At 45.0% G+C, this 16,723-nt stretch overlaps 1 gene segment (V, D, J or C); it reads right to left on the reverse strand.

Annotated features, from left to right (window-relative positions):
- Positions 1-1,497: 1,497 nt before the first annotated feature.
- LOC122556836 lies at positions 1,498-16,204 on the reverse strand. The segment is given in 5 exon segments: positions 1,498-1,565; positions 3,401-3,721; positions 13,965-14,282; positions 15,413-15,778; positions 16,068-16,204. Coding segments are annotated over 5 exon segments (1,113 nt in total).
- Positions 16,205-16,723: the final 519 nt, after the last annotated feature.

A 16,723-nucleotide genomic window follows, 5' to 3' on the forward strand; every position in this document is an offset into this window, starting at 1 on the left:
TCCTGATCAGCTCCCAGGCCAAATCATGTTGAAAATCATGTTCTGGGGTCCTGATGCAGATTTTCTCTTCATGGCTAAAATCACACTCACGCAGCAAGTGTTCTGTTTTGATTTGCCATTCCTTATAGTTTTCTGTAATTCATTGATCTCTTTGACTGCTTCTGCACAACTGTTGTGGAACAATGCAAAGTGGAACATTAAATGAGAAACAAGGCAGGTACAGTCTGTAATCACAATGAGCTGGGTGAGCAGAATTCTGCATGGAGGGATGAGACAAGGAATTCATACAGAAAGGTGTACAATTTGCAACTCAGAAGAAATAGGCCATTCACTGATTATATTTTAATGTAATGAAGAATGCAAAAATATATCCATGCCTTAAAAATGCATAGTTTTTAAAATGACAGCATTGAATGACATGAGGGGCTAAATGGTCTACTCTTTGTGTGCACCTTTGTTTCAACATAATAACAATATGCCAAGAAATCAAACATTTTTGTAATTCCCAAATATCTCCAAGGTATAATTCCAGGCAAAGTCTCCATCCTTTGCTGTTCCCTTGTTGGTTTTGCTGAAATAAAAGAAAGATCTTGAGAAGGTAAACCCACAAAACTAACATGAAGATCTTCAGGCAGCTGCTCCGCACTTAATGTTTGAAATAAAAACAAGACAAAATGCTGGCAATGCAAAACAGATCAGCATTCACCAAGTCACTGACCTTCCTGATTTTGGCATATATTAAAATCCTGGGGCTTCCACTTTAATGGAATTGTCTGCTCACCGACACCAGATGGAAGGCAAGGGTTCAAGAAGGCAGTTCATTACCACCTTTCCAAGGGTAAGGAAGCAGAGGTAAGAAGTGCTGACCTAGCAGGCAATGCCCACACCGTGTGAATGAATAAGAAGAGAATTGTGACTCCTTATCCTTAAAATTATAAATCTCCTCGTGGGGTTTAAATAGCAAACTGCAAATTAATTGGTGAAAACTTGATCAGATATTATATCAAGTTGTTTTGAAGTCTGTACAAGAATTGCATCAATGATAATTTAGATTAGATTCCCTACAGTATGGAAACAGGACCTCCGGCCCAACAACTCCACACTGACCATTCCTTATAGGAGTAATCCACCCAGACCCATTCCCTAACCTTTATTTACCCCTGACTAATGCACCTAACACTACAGGCCATTTAGCCTGGCCAATTCACCTGACCTGCACATCTTTGGATTGTGGGAGGAAACTGGAGCACCCGGAGGAAACCCACGCAATCACAGGGAGAACATACAAACCCCACACAGACAGACAGTCACCCGAGGTGGGAATTGAACCCGGGTCCCTAGCGCTGTGAGGCAGCAGTGCTAACCACTGAGCCACCCACTTTCACTGGATATGGAAAAGACTTGATAAAATGTAAATCAGTCTCCAAAACTCAGCAAAATTATGTGACGCAGAATCACCTCCCCTGTGCTCAAAGCATATGATTTTTGTACAGATACCTTTAATTAGGTGTTTTCGAATACTGACTCATGTCTGGTGATCGGGCTCAGCATTTCAATGACGTTTGCTGCATCAAGAAATTGAAAACATTTGCTTTACATCAAAGTTTCTTTAGTCTCATTTAGTATGTATCGTTCAAAAATGTGTATTGATGTCACTGTCTTCTCAATAACACCTGCCCACTATCATAAGGTCAGAAATAGGGGAGGTTTGCCGTTGATTCAACAATGTTCAGCACCATCCATGACTTCTCAGATACAGAGACAAAAAAAAAGCTGCAGATGCTGCCTGGCTTGCTGTGTTCTCCCAGCTTCCTGCCTATTTTGGATTGCAGCAGCAGGAGCCTGGGAGACCACAGCAAGCCGGGCAGCATCAGGAGGCTGGGGAACACAACAAGCCGGGCAGCATCAGGAGGCTGGGAGACCACAGCAAGCCGGGCAGCATCAGGAGGCGGGGGGATCACAACAAGCCGGGCAGCATCAGGAGGCGGGGGGAACACAACAAGCCGGGCAGCATCAGGAGGCTGGGAGACCACAGCAAGCCGGGCAGCATCAGGAGGCGGGGGGAACACAACAAGCCGGGCAGCATCAGGAGGCTGGGGGATCACAACAAGCCGGGCAGCATCAGGAGGCTGGGAGACCACAGCAAGCCGGGCAGCATCAGGAGGTGCCCTGAAAAGGGCTACACAGCTCCTTCCTGATGAAGTGCTTATGCTGATTCTCCTGCTCCTCTGATGCTGCCTGACCTGCTGCGCTTTTCCAGCACCACACTTGACTCTGATCTCCAGCATCTGCAGTCCTCCAATAAGTTCTCCTTATTTATCGATCAAGCCAGTTTAATCTTCCACAACTTAATTAAGTGACTTGGCATTGTATTTTGTTTTATAATGCTGTCTAAAGCATCTTATGATGTTTTATTTTGTCATAAGCATCGTAAAATAGATCTTTGTGGCACTGGTTTTATTGGTGGATGATCGTGGTAACCAGTCCTGACTCTCCAATTTTGTATATCCTTCAAGTTTCCTTTTAAACATCCTTTTAATCTGTATCCATCTCTCTTATTGGCAGTGCCTTACAAATCCTCACAACCCATTGCATAAAATAAATGTCCTGTTCAGGTTTACCGCTGGCTCTTCTGCTTATCTTAAATCTATGCTATCTCCTTCTTGACCTTGCAGTAATTGAAAATAGTTCCTCGTTCTTTACTCTCCCACCCCTTGTGATTTTAAATAGCTTTACCAAATCTCCCCTTAGCATTCTTTGCTGTTAGGGGAACAAGATGGGGTAATACCTGTACTAAACAGTAGTCCCCGTTCAACTGTGCATAGAGTGCGATTAAACCAGTCTTACCAGTCTCTGTGCTGGAGGAAGAAGTGGTTATCTTGTAGGTGATAGTAACAGCAGCAATAATTAAAAGCAAGCCACCGACAACAGTCACAATGCGCAGAGGAGTCATTATCCCTGGAGTTCCACTGGAAATCCCTGTTTTTAATCCAAGGCGATAATAGAACTTTATTGAGTGGGGATGGAGTTATAGTCAGAATTAAACAATTTCCTGATTCAGGAGCAAGATGTGAGTTTTAAATGGAGTGACACAACTTAATCCTTTTGCTTCCTGTAAACCAATGTGAGTATGTAAAAACCAGTCCCATCCACAGCTAATCAGTAGCTAATGCATTACATGTCTCTACTGTTTTCACAGAACAACCCCTCAAAACAAAGCCTTCTGCAGAAAGTAAAACTTTGGAGGATTGTTTCCAGGAGTCCAAGTTAATAATTGACTGTTGGTTCGCCTGTTCCTTTTGTAACTGCAACCCTCCCCTGTCACTCAGACACCTCCCCCTCCCATTCACACCTGTACACACACAATACACCACATTCTCACAACTGATGTGGGTCTTACCCAGATACTTAGTGACCGCTCTCTGTAGCGTCTGTACCAGGGACACATGGTTCACTTCACACCAGTAAGTATGGTTGCTCTCCCACTCTGCTGTCGGCACAGTCAGCTGGCTCAGTGTCCGGTAGGTGCCTGTACTGCCCAAAGCCACTGCAAACTGGGTCACTCCCATATCCACTGGACCATTCTCATCTCTCCAAGTCACAGAAATATCGGCAGGGTAAAAATCTGACACCAAACAGGCCACTGTGACATTTTGCCCGGCAGAGACAGCATCGGATCGAGGAGAGATCAGCTGGATCACAGGCTCCTGAATGTAACCATCTCCAGCAAAGACAGGAACAGATTGTTAGATAAACAAATATTTACAACTTTATCATAGTCACCAAGTCAAATGTATTTCAGAAAAGTTAAGTGAAGGCAGAGAGCAGTGACTTTCTTGGTTTACAGCATCAATAATGTAACACTCCAAGCTCGAAGCAGAAAGTGGGATGTTAATGTTGGGATGCATTCTGGCATAGCCCTGATTACTCATACATCAGGTGAAGCACTTGATGATTCATAAATGGATAAACTATAAGGAAATGCCAGTCAGACTGCAATGATCGAGCTCTTTGGTGAATAATAAACTACAAGCACAAGGCAGAATGGAGGGAGGTGGGAACCTATCCATTCTCTTCATAGTAGATGCAATTGATTCTGTTCCTGACTTCCCCTAATCTATAGCATAAGCAAGAGTTGAGAGTGTGGCACTGGAAAAGCACAAGCAGGCAGGCAGAATCTGAGGAGCAGGAGAATCATCGTTTTGGGTAGGAGCCCTTCATCAGGAAGCCCTTCATAAGCAAGCTGAGCAATCATACGCATAGCTTCCAGGGAGAGAGACTATAAAGGCATCTTAGTCCCACTTCTGATGAAAAGTAGTGAACTCAGCACTGATCTTTATAATCAGACTCAACCACCATTTTATACTCTTCCACATAACCTCAAATAAACACAAAATCAATGAGTTAAAAAAATCCAATTCATGGGTATGATATTGAAATCCTCCCACTTGGTCCATTCCTGGGGTTCTACAGAACCTGGTGCTGGGGCCCTTGCTGGTTGGGATGTACATTATTGATTTGGTTCTAAAGATAGGAGGTCCATTCAAGAAGTTTGCAGATGACATGGAATGAAATTTGATTGGGTGATAGATAGTGACGAGGAGAGTTGTAAATTTCAGGAGCGTATCAACAGACTGGTCAGGTGGACAGAGAAGCAGCAAATGGAATGTAACCTGGAAACATGTGAGTTTGGGAACTGCTACCAAGGCAAGGAATGGGGAGACCCTGTAAAGTACTGAATATTATTGGGATTTTGATGTGCATATCCGGACACTGCTGAAGATAGGAAAACATGTATCCCACATGCTTCCTTATCTACGTGTCTACTGGCTGAGGCATACAAGTGCAGGGAGCTTATGCTGGAATGAAAACAGAAGTGTTGGAGAAACTCAGCTGGTCTGGAAAGATCAGTGACGAGAGAAACAGTTAATATTTAAAGTGTAAAGACTCCTCTTCACCTGATGTATCCCAACCAGCAAGGGCCCCAGCACTAGGTTCTGTGGAACCCCAGGTATGGACCAAGTGGGAGGATTTCAATATCATACCCATGAGTTGGATTATTTTACTCATTGATCTTGTGTTTATTTGAGGTTATGTGAAAAAGTATAAATGGTGGTTGGGTCTGACCCTACAAGGATCAGTGCTGGGTTCAGTACTTTTCATCATTTACATAAATGATTTGGATGAGAGCATAAGAGGTACAGTTAGCAAGTTTGTAGATGACACCAAAATTGGAGGTGTAGTGGACAGCGAAGAAGGTTCCCTCAGATTACGGCGGTATCTTGATCAAATGGGCTGAGATGTGGCAGATGGAGTTTAATTCAGATAAATGTGAGGTGCTGCATTTTGGGAAAGCAAACCTTAGCAGGACTTATACACTTAATGGTAAGGTCCGAGGGAGTGTTGCTGAACAAAGAGACCTTGGAGTGCAGGTTCATAGCTCCTTGAAAGTAGAGTTGCAGGTAGATAGGACAGTGAAGAAGGTGTTTGGTATGCTTTCCTTTATTGGTTAGAGTATTGAGTACAGGAATTGGGAGGTCATGTTGCAACTGTACAGGATATTGGTTAGGCCACTTTTGGAATGTTGCATGCATTTGTGGTCTCCTTCCTATCGGAAAGATATTGTGAAACTTGAAAGGGTTCAGAAACGATTTACAATGATATGGCCCAGGTTGGAGGATTTGAGCTACAGGGAGAGGTTGAATAGGCTGGGGCTGTTTTCTCTGGAACCTGAGGGGAGACCTTATAGAGGTTTATAAAATCATGAGGGCATGGATAGGATAAATAGACAAAGTCTCTTCACTGGGGTGGGGGAGTCCAGACAGGTGGGGCTAGATTGGGTTGGGATATCTGGTCAGCATGGATGGGTTGGGCTGAAGGGTCTGTTTCCGTGCTGTACATCTCTATGACTCTATGATTGGGGTACAGTGAGCAGATCTGGTCACTGCTTTGTAGGAAGGATATGATTGTGCAGAGGAAACTCATCAGGATGTTGCCTGGAGCATCTGAGCTGTGAGGAATGATTGGATGCACTGAGGTTGGTATCCCTGGAGCAGTGAGGCCAGACAGGAGGCTAATAGAGGTGTGTAAGATTATATGGGGTGTAGATGGGCTGGAGAGAAAGGCACTTTTTCCATGAGTAACATGGTCAATAACCTGCATAAAGAACCTACCTCTGCTGTCTGCTCAAGAAATCTTTATGCAAAGAGTTGCCTGTGGTGGTGGTGGTGGAGGCAGAGTCATTAGAGACATTTAAGCGACTGCTGGACATGCACATGGAGAGCAGTCAATTGAGGAGTGCGTAGGTTAGGTTATTTTATTTTACATTAGGACTAATCCTCGGCACAACATCGTGGGCTGAAGGGCCTGTTCTCTAGCCAGGGAGTATAGGTTTAAGGTGAGAGGCAGCAGACTAAGAAAGGGGTTTTGGAGGATTATGGGAGTCCTGAAGTCACTGCTGGGAAGGATGCTAGAGTCAGACATTTTCTTGATATTTCAGCAGTATTTAGAAATTTACTTGCACTGCCATAACCCGCAGGACCATCAGCTAAAAGCTGGGAAATGGATTAATCTGGTCAGATCTTTGTCAACCAGAATAGGAATGATGGGCTGATTGGCCTCCTCTTGCTGCAATTGTCTCTGAGTTTCTGGATGACCAAAGTGCACTAGTTGAAAGCAACTGAGTAACTAATCATAAACGACTTATTTTTAAAAATACAGGTATACCTCTGTTAATACAATGACCCCTCATAAAAGAGTTTGAAGTTGTAAAATAGACTATTAGCAATCTCTGTCTCTACTGTTTTAATATTTATTTACCTGCATTTCTTTATTAATTTTAGCAAAGTGTGGAATATGTAGCCTATAGGGACAACAAATGTTATAACTGGGCAGAGGGGTAACAGGAGTCCAGTCATGTTAGGAGACATAAGCAGTGGTTAGCACTGGTGCCAGGGACCTGGGTTCGATTCCAGCCTCGGGTGATTGTGTAGAGTTTGCACGTTCTCCCCGTGTCTGCGTGGGTTTCCTCCGGGTGCTCCGGTTTCCTCCCACAGTCCAAAGATGTGCAGGTTTGGGTGGATTGGCCACGCTGAAGTGTTGAGAGTGTGGTGCTGGAAATGCACAGCAGGTCAGGCAGCATCCGAGGAGCCCTTCATCAAAAATGAGGCTGGGAGCCTAGGGGGTGGTGAGATAAATGGGAGGAGAGTAGGGCTGGGGACAAGGTAGCTGAGAGTGCAATAGGTGGATGGAAGTGGGGTTAAAGGTGATAGGGTGGAGAGGAGGCTGGAGCAGATGGGTGGGAAGGAAGATTGGTAGGTCATGAGGGTGGTGCCGAGTGGGAAGGTTGGATCTGGGATAAGGTGGGAGGAGGGGACATGAGGAAACTGGTGAAATCCACATTGATGCCTTGGGGTTGAAGTGTTCCGAGGCAGAAGATGAGGCGTTCTTCCTCCAGGCGGGTGGTGAGGGAGCGGCGGTGGAGGAGGCCCAAGACCTCCATGTCCTCGGCAGAGTGGGAGGGGGAGTTGAAATGTTGGGCCACAGGGCGGTGTGGTTGATTGATGTGGGTGTCCCGGAGATGTTCCCTAAAGCACTCTACTAGGAGGCGCCCAGTCTCCCCAATGTAGAGGAGACTGCATCGGGAGCAACGGAAACAATAAATGATATTAGTGGATGTGCAAGTAAAACTCTGGATGTGGAAGGCTCCTTTGGGGCCTCGGATGGAGGTGAGGGAGGAGGTGTGGGCGCAGGTTTTGCAATTCCTGTGGTGGCAGGGGAAGATGCCGGGAGGGGAAGGTGGGTTGGTGTGGGGCGTGGACCTGATGAGGAAGTCATGGAAGGAATGGTGTTTGTGGAAAGAGGATAGGATGGGGAGAGAAATATATCTCTGGTAGTGGGGTCCATTTGTAGGTGGCGGAAATGGGGGAGGATGATGCGATGTACACGAAGGTTGGTGGGGTGGAAGGTGAGGACCGGGGGGAGTTCTGTCCTTGTTGTGTTTAGGCGGGGTGCTCAAGTATCCCATAGTGTTCAGGGATATGGAGGCTGGGTGGTTTAGCCATGGGGAATACAGGGTTACAGGCATAGGGGGTGAGTCTGGGTGGGATGCTGTTCAGAGGGGCAGTTTGACTTGGGCAGAATGGCCTGCTTCCACAGTGTAGGGATTCTACGAGGAGAAACAGATACAAAATCGATAGTTAATAGAGCAAATAGCGCCAGACAGAGCCAGGTAAGGGCAAGATAAAGTAGGCCTGCTGGGGTGAGTAAAAGGTGTTTATCTGAGACTGCAGACATCTGCTTTTCATCTGATTATCATAGGAACATAAAATCATACAATACAGAGGGGGCCCTTTCTGCATGTATTAATTATGCACAAACAAGATTGCAATTCGAGTAATGAACGGTGTATACAACAGGATGTGTTTTAAAAATGTGTTCTCTTGTATTTGACAGAATTCTGTTCAAGTGAGTCTAGAGTACGCTCTCCCTGTGGGTGCATGATGTGGAGGTGCCAGTGTTGGACTGGGGTGGACGAGATCAGAAGTCACATGACACCAGGTTATAGTCCGACAGATTTATTTGAAATCACAAACTTTTTGAGCACTGCCCCTTCATCAGGTGAAGTCACAACAAGAATTCAACAGTCATGACTTTGGTCTCCTCAAGGATATTTCATGCTTGAGTAGATGCAGGGATTTTAGAACATGATATCAATTTGAATGGAATATAAGGTTGTAGTAGGAAGGAGGAATGAGAATCTTTAGAAGAAACTTCACAGGATTCAAGTTAGACTTTAGGTAGTTTTAAGACACATTTAATATTCCAGGATATCTTGAGAAAACATTTAAAGACAATAAGATTCCATGTCCTTACCATTTATTTTCCTCAAGCTGTGCCTCACAGGAGTTGACAACAAAACATGTTGAATTTGACAAGTGAACAAAGATCCACATTCCCACTCATGGACAGCAACTGTGAACTCACTTCTGGGACTGTAACTCCCATTTGTATTTAAAGCTGGTGGAAGTGTTTTCGAACTAAAAGTTGTATTACAGTTATTAACTAGCCAGCCAAACACAATGTCTTTGGGATAAAATCCAACCACCAGACAAACAATTGTTGCAGTTTTCTTCACACCAACCTCTTCAGAAGTTGGAGGAAGCACATAGACAGATGGTGGGATCAAATCTAAACGAGTAGAAGTGGTTATTGGTCAGAACAGTACTCTTCCAAAGTCAATTCAGAAGCAACAGAGTACTTTGCATTTAGATATCAAAACTTCAGGACATCCCAAAACACGTTAGAGCCACTGAATGCAGTTGCTGTAACTTTGCAAAAAAAAGTGGGATTTAATTTGCACTCAGTAAAATCCCATAAATAGCAATGAAATGAATGTCAAATGGAATATTAAGAAAATAAAACTTATTTGTTTTAATCTTATTCATATATCAAAACAATATTTTCTCCAAGGTAGCGTGGTGTAATAATGGTTCCAGGCTAAGGAAGGCCCAGGGTCCATCTAACATGGTAGTTTACAGAGTTCCTATAATTAATTTTGAATAACATTGAATCCCATAAATTGACAAGACTCTTCCCAGTTCTTGCCTAAACATGTGAAGGTTTCTTGTTCAAGCATGCATGTCAAAAATCTATTCCATATTCTTCCACCCTGATGGAAGAAGACATGGCCTTTTTTATCCAGCCTCTAACTGATGCTTTGATTCTGTATGTGACTGCAATGCTTACTCTGATCATAACCTTTCATAATTTCATTCGTAACAAGGAGTGAAGTTTCACAGCTGTTGAGGGTGGTACATGTGTGAAATGAACTGGCAGAGGAAGTGGTGGAGGCTGGTACAATTACAGCATTTAAAAGGCATCTGGATGGGTACATGAATAGGAAGGGGTTAGACGGATATGGGCCAAATGCTGACAAATGGGGCTAGATTAATTTAGGATATCTGGTCAGTATGGATGAGTTGAACCAAAAGGTCTGTTTCTGTGCTGCGTAACTCTATGACTCTAGGGTATTATGAATGGAATCAAAATATAGTTATGGCGCAAGTAGATCATGAGAGTTAATAAACTCATTTTTGAGCTGTCACAGAAGAAGTAATTCCCTTTAGTTGTATTTTCTACTTTTTAAAGTGTCCCACATAAAAGTAACACTGTGGGTGACACGGTGGCTCAGTGGTTAGCACTGCTGCCTCACAGCACCAGGATCCCAAGTTCGATTCCTGCCCTGGGTGACTGTTGGAGTTGCACGTTCTCCCTGTGTCTGTGTGGGTGTCCTCTGGGTACTCGGGTTTCCCCCCACAATCCAAAGATGTGCAGGTCAGGTGAATTGGCCATGCTAAATTGTCCATAATGATAGGTGCATTAGTCAGGGGTAAATGTAGGTGAATTGATCTGGGTGGATTGCTCTTCGGAGGGTCGGTGTGAACTTAATGGGCCAAAGGGTCTGTTTCCACACTGTAGGGAATCTAATTAAAAAAAACTGTCCTTACAGGATCAAATTCTTCTGATGTCAGAAATGGGTACACAAACGGTGATGCTACACAGGTTAGGATGAAGGTTTTAAGCTCAAAGCAAAGATCTAGTGGTCGTTTTAAAATAGTAACAGAGTTTGGAGAGTAGTCACACAGGAACTGTCTCCACTTGTTTGAATGAACTAAACTAGAGCCACAAATATAAGACAGTCCTGCATAAATCCACAAGGAAACTTATGGTATGAAACCTCTTTATCCATACCATGATGAGATTATGAAACTCCTTGCCACAGGGTACAGCTGATGTGAGGTGAGACACCAGCTGATGAGAGAGCATTGAGTAGAAGGTTACCTTGACAGACAAGGAGGTTCGAGTGGAACATTAATAGTGACGTGGACTAGTTGGATTGAATGGGCCATTTCTGTGCTCTGTATTCTTTGTAGTTCTACACATGAAAAATCAATTGTTGCACAGTCCACTTGCACAGCATTATTGGTTCAAAGCTGCCAGGAATATCAGCACATTTCAGGTTGAATCTGTCGAACCAGTGAACAACTGGAGGAATTGAAACATAGGACAGTTATACGCCAAACCTGCTCCCATGTTGAAATTGTGAAATTCTACAGCTTTAAGCAGGATCTTCAAATTTGCCACATTGCTGAGATACATAAGTACAAGTGGGCTTGTTTTAAAAGTATGTTAAAAATTTACAAAAAAGCTCAGGACTGTATGTCAATCAAACAATTGAGTTGCATCAGGCTAACTTTAATGGTATTTTCATTTGGAAGAAAGAACACAAGCTACTAAAAATTCTTAATTTTCCTCATAGACCCACTTTCAGCAAAATTTCACAAAGTTAGCTCTTGTAAATGTAGACGAAGGAAAATAAAAATATCATTGTGATTTTACAAAATGATTTCAAAGGAGATGGAACACAGCCTAACCAGTGTAATCCCAAATCCCTGTTGAACTCAATTTCCCAACTGTGCCCAAAGCAGGGACAACACATCTATCCTGGGACAGGCTAAGCAAAGACATGCCAGAGAATCCCTGGAGGCCTGGCACTCCAACCACAACGCCATAAACAAACACACAGATCTAGATGCCATCTATCAACCCCTCAGAAAACAAACAGGAAATGACATCACCACAATCCCCAGGAACCCCATCCAGGAGAAAGATATAAATAGAAAGCAGGAGACAACAGCTTCACTTCACTTGGAGGTCGCCACTGATGATGTTACCTAGCCAGGTAATGAAACGTCTGGATATCAAACCTACAGCTCAGCGAGCAAACCTACACCCCAAAGCAGGGAGTTTACCTGTCCCAGGAGTCTGACTCTCTAGATATTCGGACCCATACATGAAGGAACTTGACCCTGGGATAATTCCCCTTTTCTGTTTTACCTCTAGCAAAGCTAAAGGAGTTATTGGAGATACGTTTGGACCCAAGAGCAGGGACAGCAAACATATCTATCAAAGGTAGAGCTAGGTGCAACAGCTACAGGAGGGCAAGAGGAGAAACCAGGGTGGTCCTGAGAGCAGATGTAGGAGAGAATGAGATTTTGGGAGACTTAGTGTGTAGCACAAGGGGGTAAAAATTATTTGTGAGTAGCTGGTGAGATTTTTTTAAGGCTTAAGGTTGATTCTGTGAACTGAATTACTAGTCTAATAGACAGGAACATAGCCAGGACTTCTAAAGCACATCCTGTTTCGATTAGATTAGATCAGGAATTCTATTTCTCATGTTCTGGATGTAGCCACGATGTGGAGGTGCCAATGTTGGATGGGGATGGACAAAGTCTGAAGTCACATGACACCAGGTTATAGTCAAACAGAAACAAAAACAGAGCTTTCTGGAAAAGCTCAGAAGATCTGGCAGCACCTGTGGAGCGAAATTGGAGTTAATGTTTTGGGTCTGGTGACCCTTCCAACAGATTTATTTGAAACCACAAGCTTTCAAAGCGCTGCCCCTTCATCAGGTGCAGAAATAAAGCAGCAGCACTCCAAAAGCTTGTGGTTTCAAATAAACCTGTTGGACTGTAACGTGGGGTCTTGTGACTTCTCACCATGTTCTGGATGGATTGACAGCTGTGGAGGAGCTTGAACAACGTTGAATCTACGTGCCTACCTCCTGGAGGTAGTACAATGACAGCCTGAGGGAATGTAGGAATCTTCATCAGATGGGCCAATGGGCTGAGGAGTGGCAGATGGAGTTCAATTTAGATCAATGTAAGGTGCTGCATTTTGGAAAAGCAAATCAGGGCATGACTTATACACTTAATGGTAAGATCCTAGAGAGTGTTGCTGAACAAAGAGACCTTGGAGTGCAGGTTCATAGTTCCTTGAAAGTAGAGTCGCAGTAGGTAGGTTAGTGAAGAAGGCGTTTGGTATGCTTTCCTTTATTGGTCAGTGCATTGAGTCTAGGAGTTGGGAGGTCATGTTGTGACTGTACAGGATTTTTATTAGGTCATTATTGGAATACTGTATGCAATTCTAGTCTCCCTCCTACAGAAAGGATATTGTGAAATTTGAAAGGGTTCAGAAAAACTTTGCAAGGACATGGCCAGGGTTGGAGGATTTGAGCTATAGGGAGAGGCTGAATAGGCTGGGGCTGTTTTTCTGGAGTGTCAGAGGCTGAGGGGTGTCTTACAGAGGTTTGTAAAATCATGAGGGTCATGGATAGGATAAATAGACAAAGTCTTTTCCCTGGGGTGGGGGAGTCCAGAACTAGAGGGCATAGGTTTAGGGTGAGAGGGTAAAGATATAAAAGAGACCTAAGATCAGATTACTTACAGTGTGGAAACAGGCCCTTCGGGTCCACACCGATCCTCCAAAGAGCAACCCACCCAGACCCATTCCCCTACATTTATCCCTTCACTTTACACTACGGGCAATTCACCCTGACATGCACATTTTTTTGGACTGTGGGAAGAAACCGGAGCACCCGGAGGAAACCCACACTGACACGGGGAGAGTGTGCAAACTCCATACAGACCATTGCCGGGGGTGGGAATTGAACCCGGGTCTCTAGCACTATGAGGCAGCAGTGCTAACCACTGAGCCACCGTGCCACCTACTAAGGGGCAACCTTTTCACACAGAGGGTGGTGCATGTATGGAATGAGCTGCTAAAGGAGGTAGTGGAGGCTGGTACAATTGCAACATTTAAAAGGCATCTGAGTGGGTATATGAACAGGAAGGATTTGGAGGGATATGGGCCAAATGCTGGCAAATGTGACTAGATTAATTTAGGATACCTGGTCAACATAGATGTGTTGGACTGAAGGGTCTGTTTCATTGCTGTACAGCTCTGTGACTGTATGACACAGGTCACCAGGCAGGTACAGAACGCTTCTATGAGGGGGAAGTCTCCCTGGCTGACTAGAATTCAGTTCCAAATACTTAATTCAAAAGTAGTTACAAGAAATTAATATATAAGATAGTGTGAATGAGGCTGTTAATTGAACTTACCATCTTTGCTGATTACTTTTCTGATGGGGGAAGACAGTGTTTTATGTGAAACCAGGCAGGTGTAGTGAAGACCATGAAGCCAGTGGTGTGTTGGCACTGTCAGCTCACTGATCATGGTGTAGCTGTCTTCTGATTCCATCAGTATCCCAGAGTTTGAAACCCCTGAGGACAGCTGGGTGCTGCCAACGTACCAAGACACCGAGACAGTGTCTGGATAGAAATCACTTACCACACAGACCAGTTTGCAGTCTGCCTGGAGAGAGACTTCCTCAGGCGATGGCTGAAGGAGCTCAACGGAAGGTAGTCTGGGTGTGACAGCTGGGTTGAGAAAATAAGGAACTGTTAGTTTAATTTCCTTCGAGTGAATCTGTCGGGATTTAGCCAGTTTTACACTGTGTTTTACCGCCACACTTTCTAACCTCACTTCAGCACCTCCTCAACATGAAGTTCACTTTTGTACTTTCCAAATCACTTTCTAAGCTTTTTTTTAAAATTACTTGTCATCAACTTATTCAGAGATGTTATTGCACAAGTTGGATGAAGGAAGCTGGCCTCCTGGTCTAGAGGTGAAGACATTGCCACTTCACCTCCCCAGCTCTTCAGCTTTCGCTTGTATGTTGCAGATCGGTTTGATGCTCTATGACCCACTGGTGACTCCTGGCTCAGTTCGCCCACTAGCTAACATTACACAAGCATGCTTCGCATTCTGCAGCTAATACCACGGCCTCAGCGCTCGGTAAAGTCCCACCCAGGTGCCTGGGTTAGAAGGCCAATGCTGCACCCACATTGAATGAGAGGGACAGGATGCAGCAAATACTGCACTCTAGAAATGAGCCCCTCTGAGTCCCCACTGCCAAGCCAGCTCCCTGACTGATGGCTATTCCACACAGAGGAGGCAAGAAAACTGTTTGTTGGAGCCAATCAATTTCAGCCTCCCCCCTGCAATGAGGCTCATTCTGGACTGCTTGGAGGAGAGTGCCTGTGGTATTTCCACCTCCTCCAGCCTGGGAGAGAGAGGTTGCTGATCTCTCCTGGGCTTCATAATCATAGAAACCCCACAGTGTGGAATCAGAACATTCAGCCCAATGAGTCCCATACTGACTCTCCAAAGAGCATCTCACCCAATCTCTGTAATTCTGCATTTCCCGTGGCTAACCCGGACACTTATGGGGCAATTTAGCATGGCCAATCCACTCTAACCTGCACATCTTTGGACTGTGGGAAGAAACCAGAGCACACCCGTGCAGACACAGGGAGAATGTGCAAACTCCACGCAGACAGTTGCCCGAGGCTGGAATCGAACCCAGGTCCCTGATGCTGTGAGGCTGCAGTGGTAACCACTGAGCCACCATGCCACCCCAACTTGTGCATTAACTCTGCTTTCTCTTTGCACAGAGCTTTTCCAGTGATCTCTGTTTGTGTTGCTGAATTCTGAGGTTGACACTGACCTGGCTTCACATTAAGGATCACCGCACAGCCACACCATTCACTCGTCTTGACCACAGTGTCCTTACTCTGACAGTAAAACCTCCTGGAATCCTCCTTTTTGACCGTCTCGATGATTAAAGTGAGATCACTGTCATTGGTGGCAGAGAACCGGGGCTCGAAACCGGGATGCTGGACAATGTCGGTCGATCCTGGGCTCATGGACAAGATCCATTTGATGTTGGTGGTGCCCACTGGCACGTAACCCCAGGTTAGCACGTGGTCATCCTGCTGCCTGCTGCTGAGACACCCCAGGCTCACTGTTTCACCCTCGCGGACATCGTGTACCGCCTGCAGAATGATCAAGTTGGCGTTGGAGAGCACTGCATCTGAACAAGGGAGAGAGAGAGAGAAAAACAGCAAGTCAGGGCAGCTTGAAATATGTTACAAATGTTACGTTGGAGAGGCACAGCCAGTCAGGCAGCATCGAGGAGGAGAGGAATCAACATTTTGAGCATAAGCTCTTCATCAGAAATGCAAAGGGCTGAGGATAGAGACAGAATAGACAGAGAATTTGGAAACCTGGTGAGCTTTTTCAGCAATCTCTGTTTATGTTTCTGATTTCCAGTGTCCACAGATCTTTTGGTTTTCGTTTTGAGAGAGAGCTTAGCTCCTTACCTATCTGCCAGGCCACCAGCAACAAACTCCAACAGCGCCTCTGCATTCTCGGCTCCCTTCACCCTGGCCCTGATCAGTTGGGAAGCTCAAGTGACTGTGTCACTGAGAGAAGTGAACAGTCAGCTCCTTCCTCATTTGTCCAAGTGCAGCAGAGAAGGGCAGGGCATGAAGGAAACTGCTCTAGAATTAACTCTTCAATTCATCTCAAACACAACCACCAACCCTTCCCTGTACGGAAAGCAAAAAGAAAACAGTGGAAATCACAACAGGTCAGGCAGCTTGCTTTCTCTCTCTCTCTCTTTCCCTCTCTGGATGCTGCCTGACTCACTGTTATCTCCAGCATTTGCTGTTCTCAGTACAGACTCCATCGTCTGCTGTAATTAGTCCCAAAGTTGCATGACTCCTTGCCCTTGGAGGTGACCCAACCTCCACTCCACTCAGAGATGTCAGAGCAAGGGCCTGACCTGCAGAGAGTGGGCTGCACTCTCACTAAGTTCAGGAAAGCTCAGACAATTCTGGCCACACCAAAAAAAGATCCTGAGGTTCCAGCTGCTTCCCACATTAACACCCCACCCTATTCCCACTTTAACAACCACCCCGTTCCCCCTTTAACACCCCACCCTGTTCCCCCTTTAACTCCCAACTCAGTTCCCTCT

This window comes from Chiloscyllium plagiosum, chromosome 14, assembly GCF_004010195.1.
Source record: "Chiloscyllium plagiosum isolate BGI_BamShark_2017 chromosome 14, ASM401019v2, whole genome shotgun sequence".
NCBI lineage: Eukaryota > Metazoa > Chordata > Chondrichthyes > Orectolobiformes > Hemiscylliidae > Chiloscyllium > Chiloscyllium plagiosum.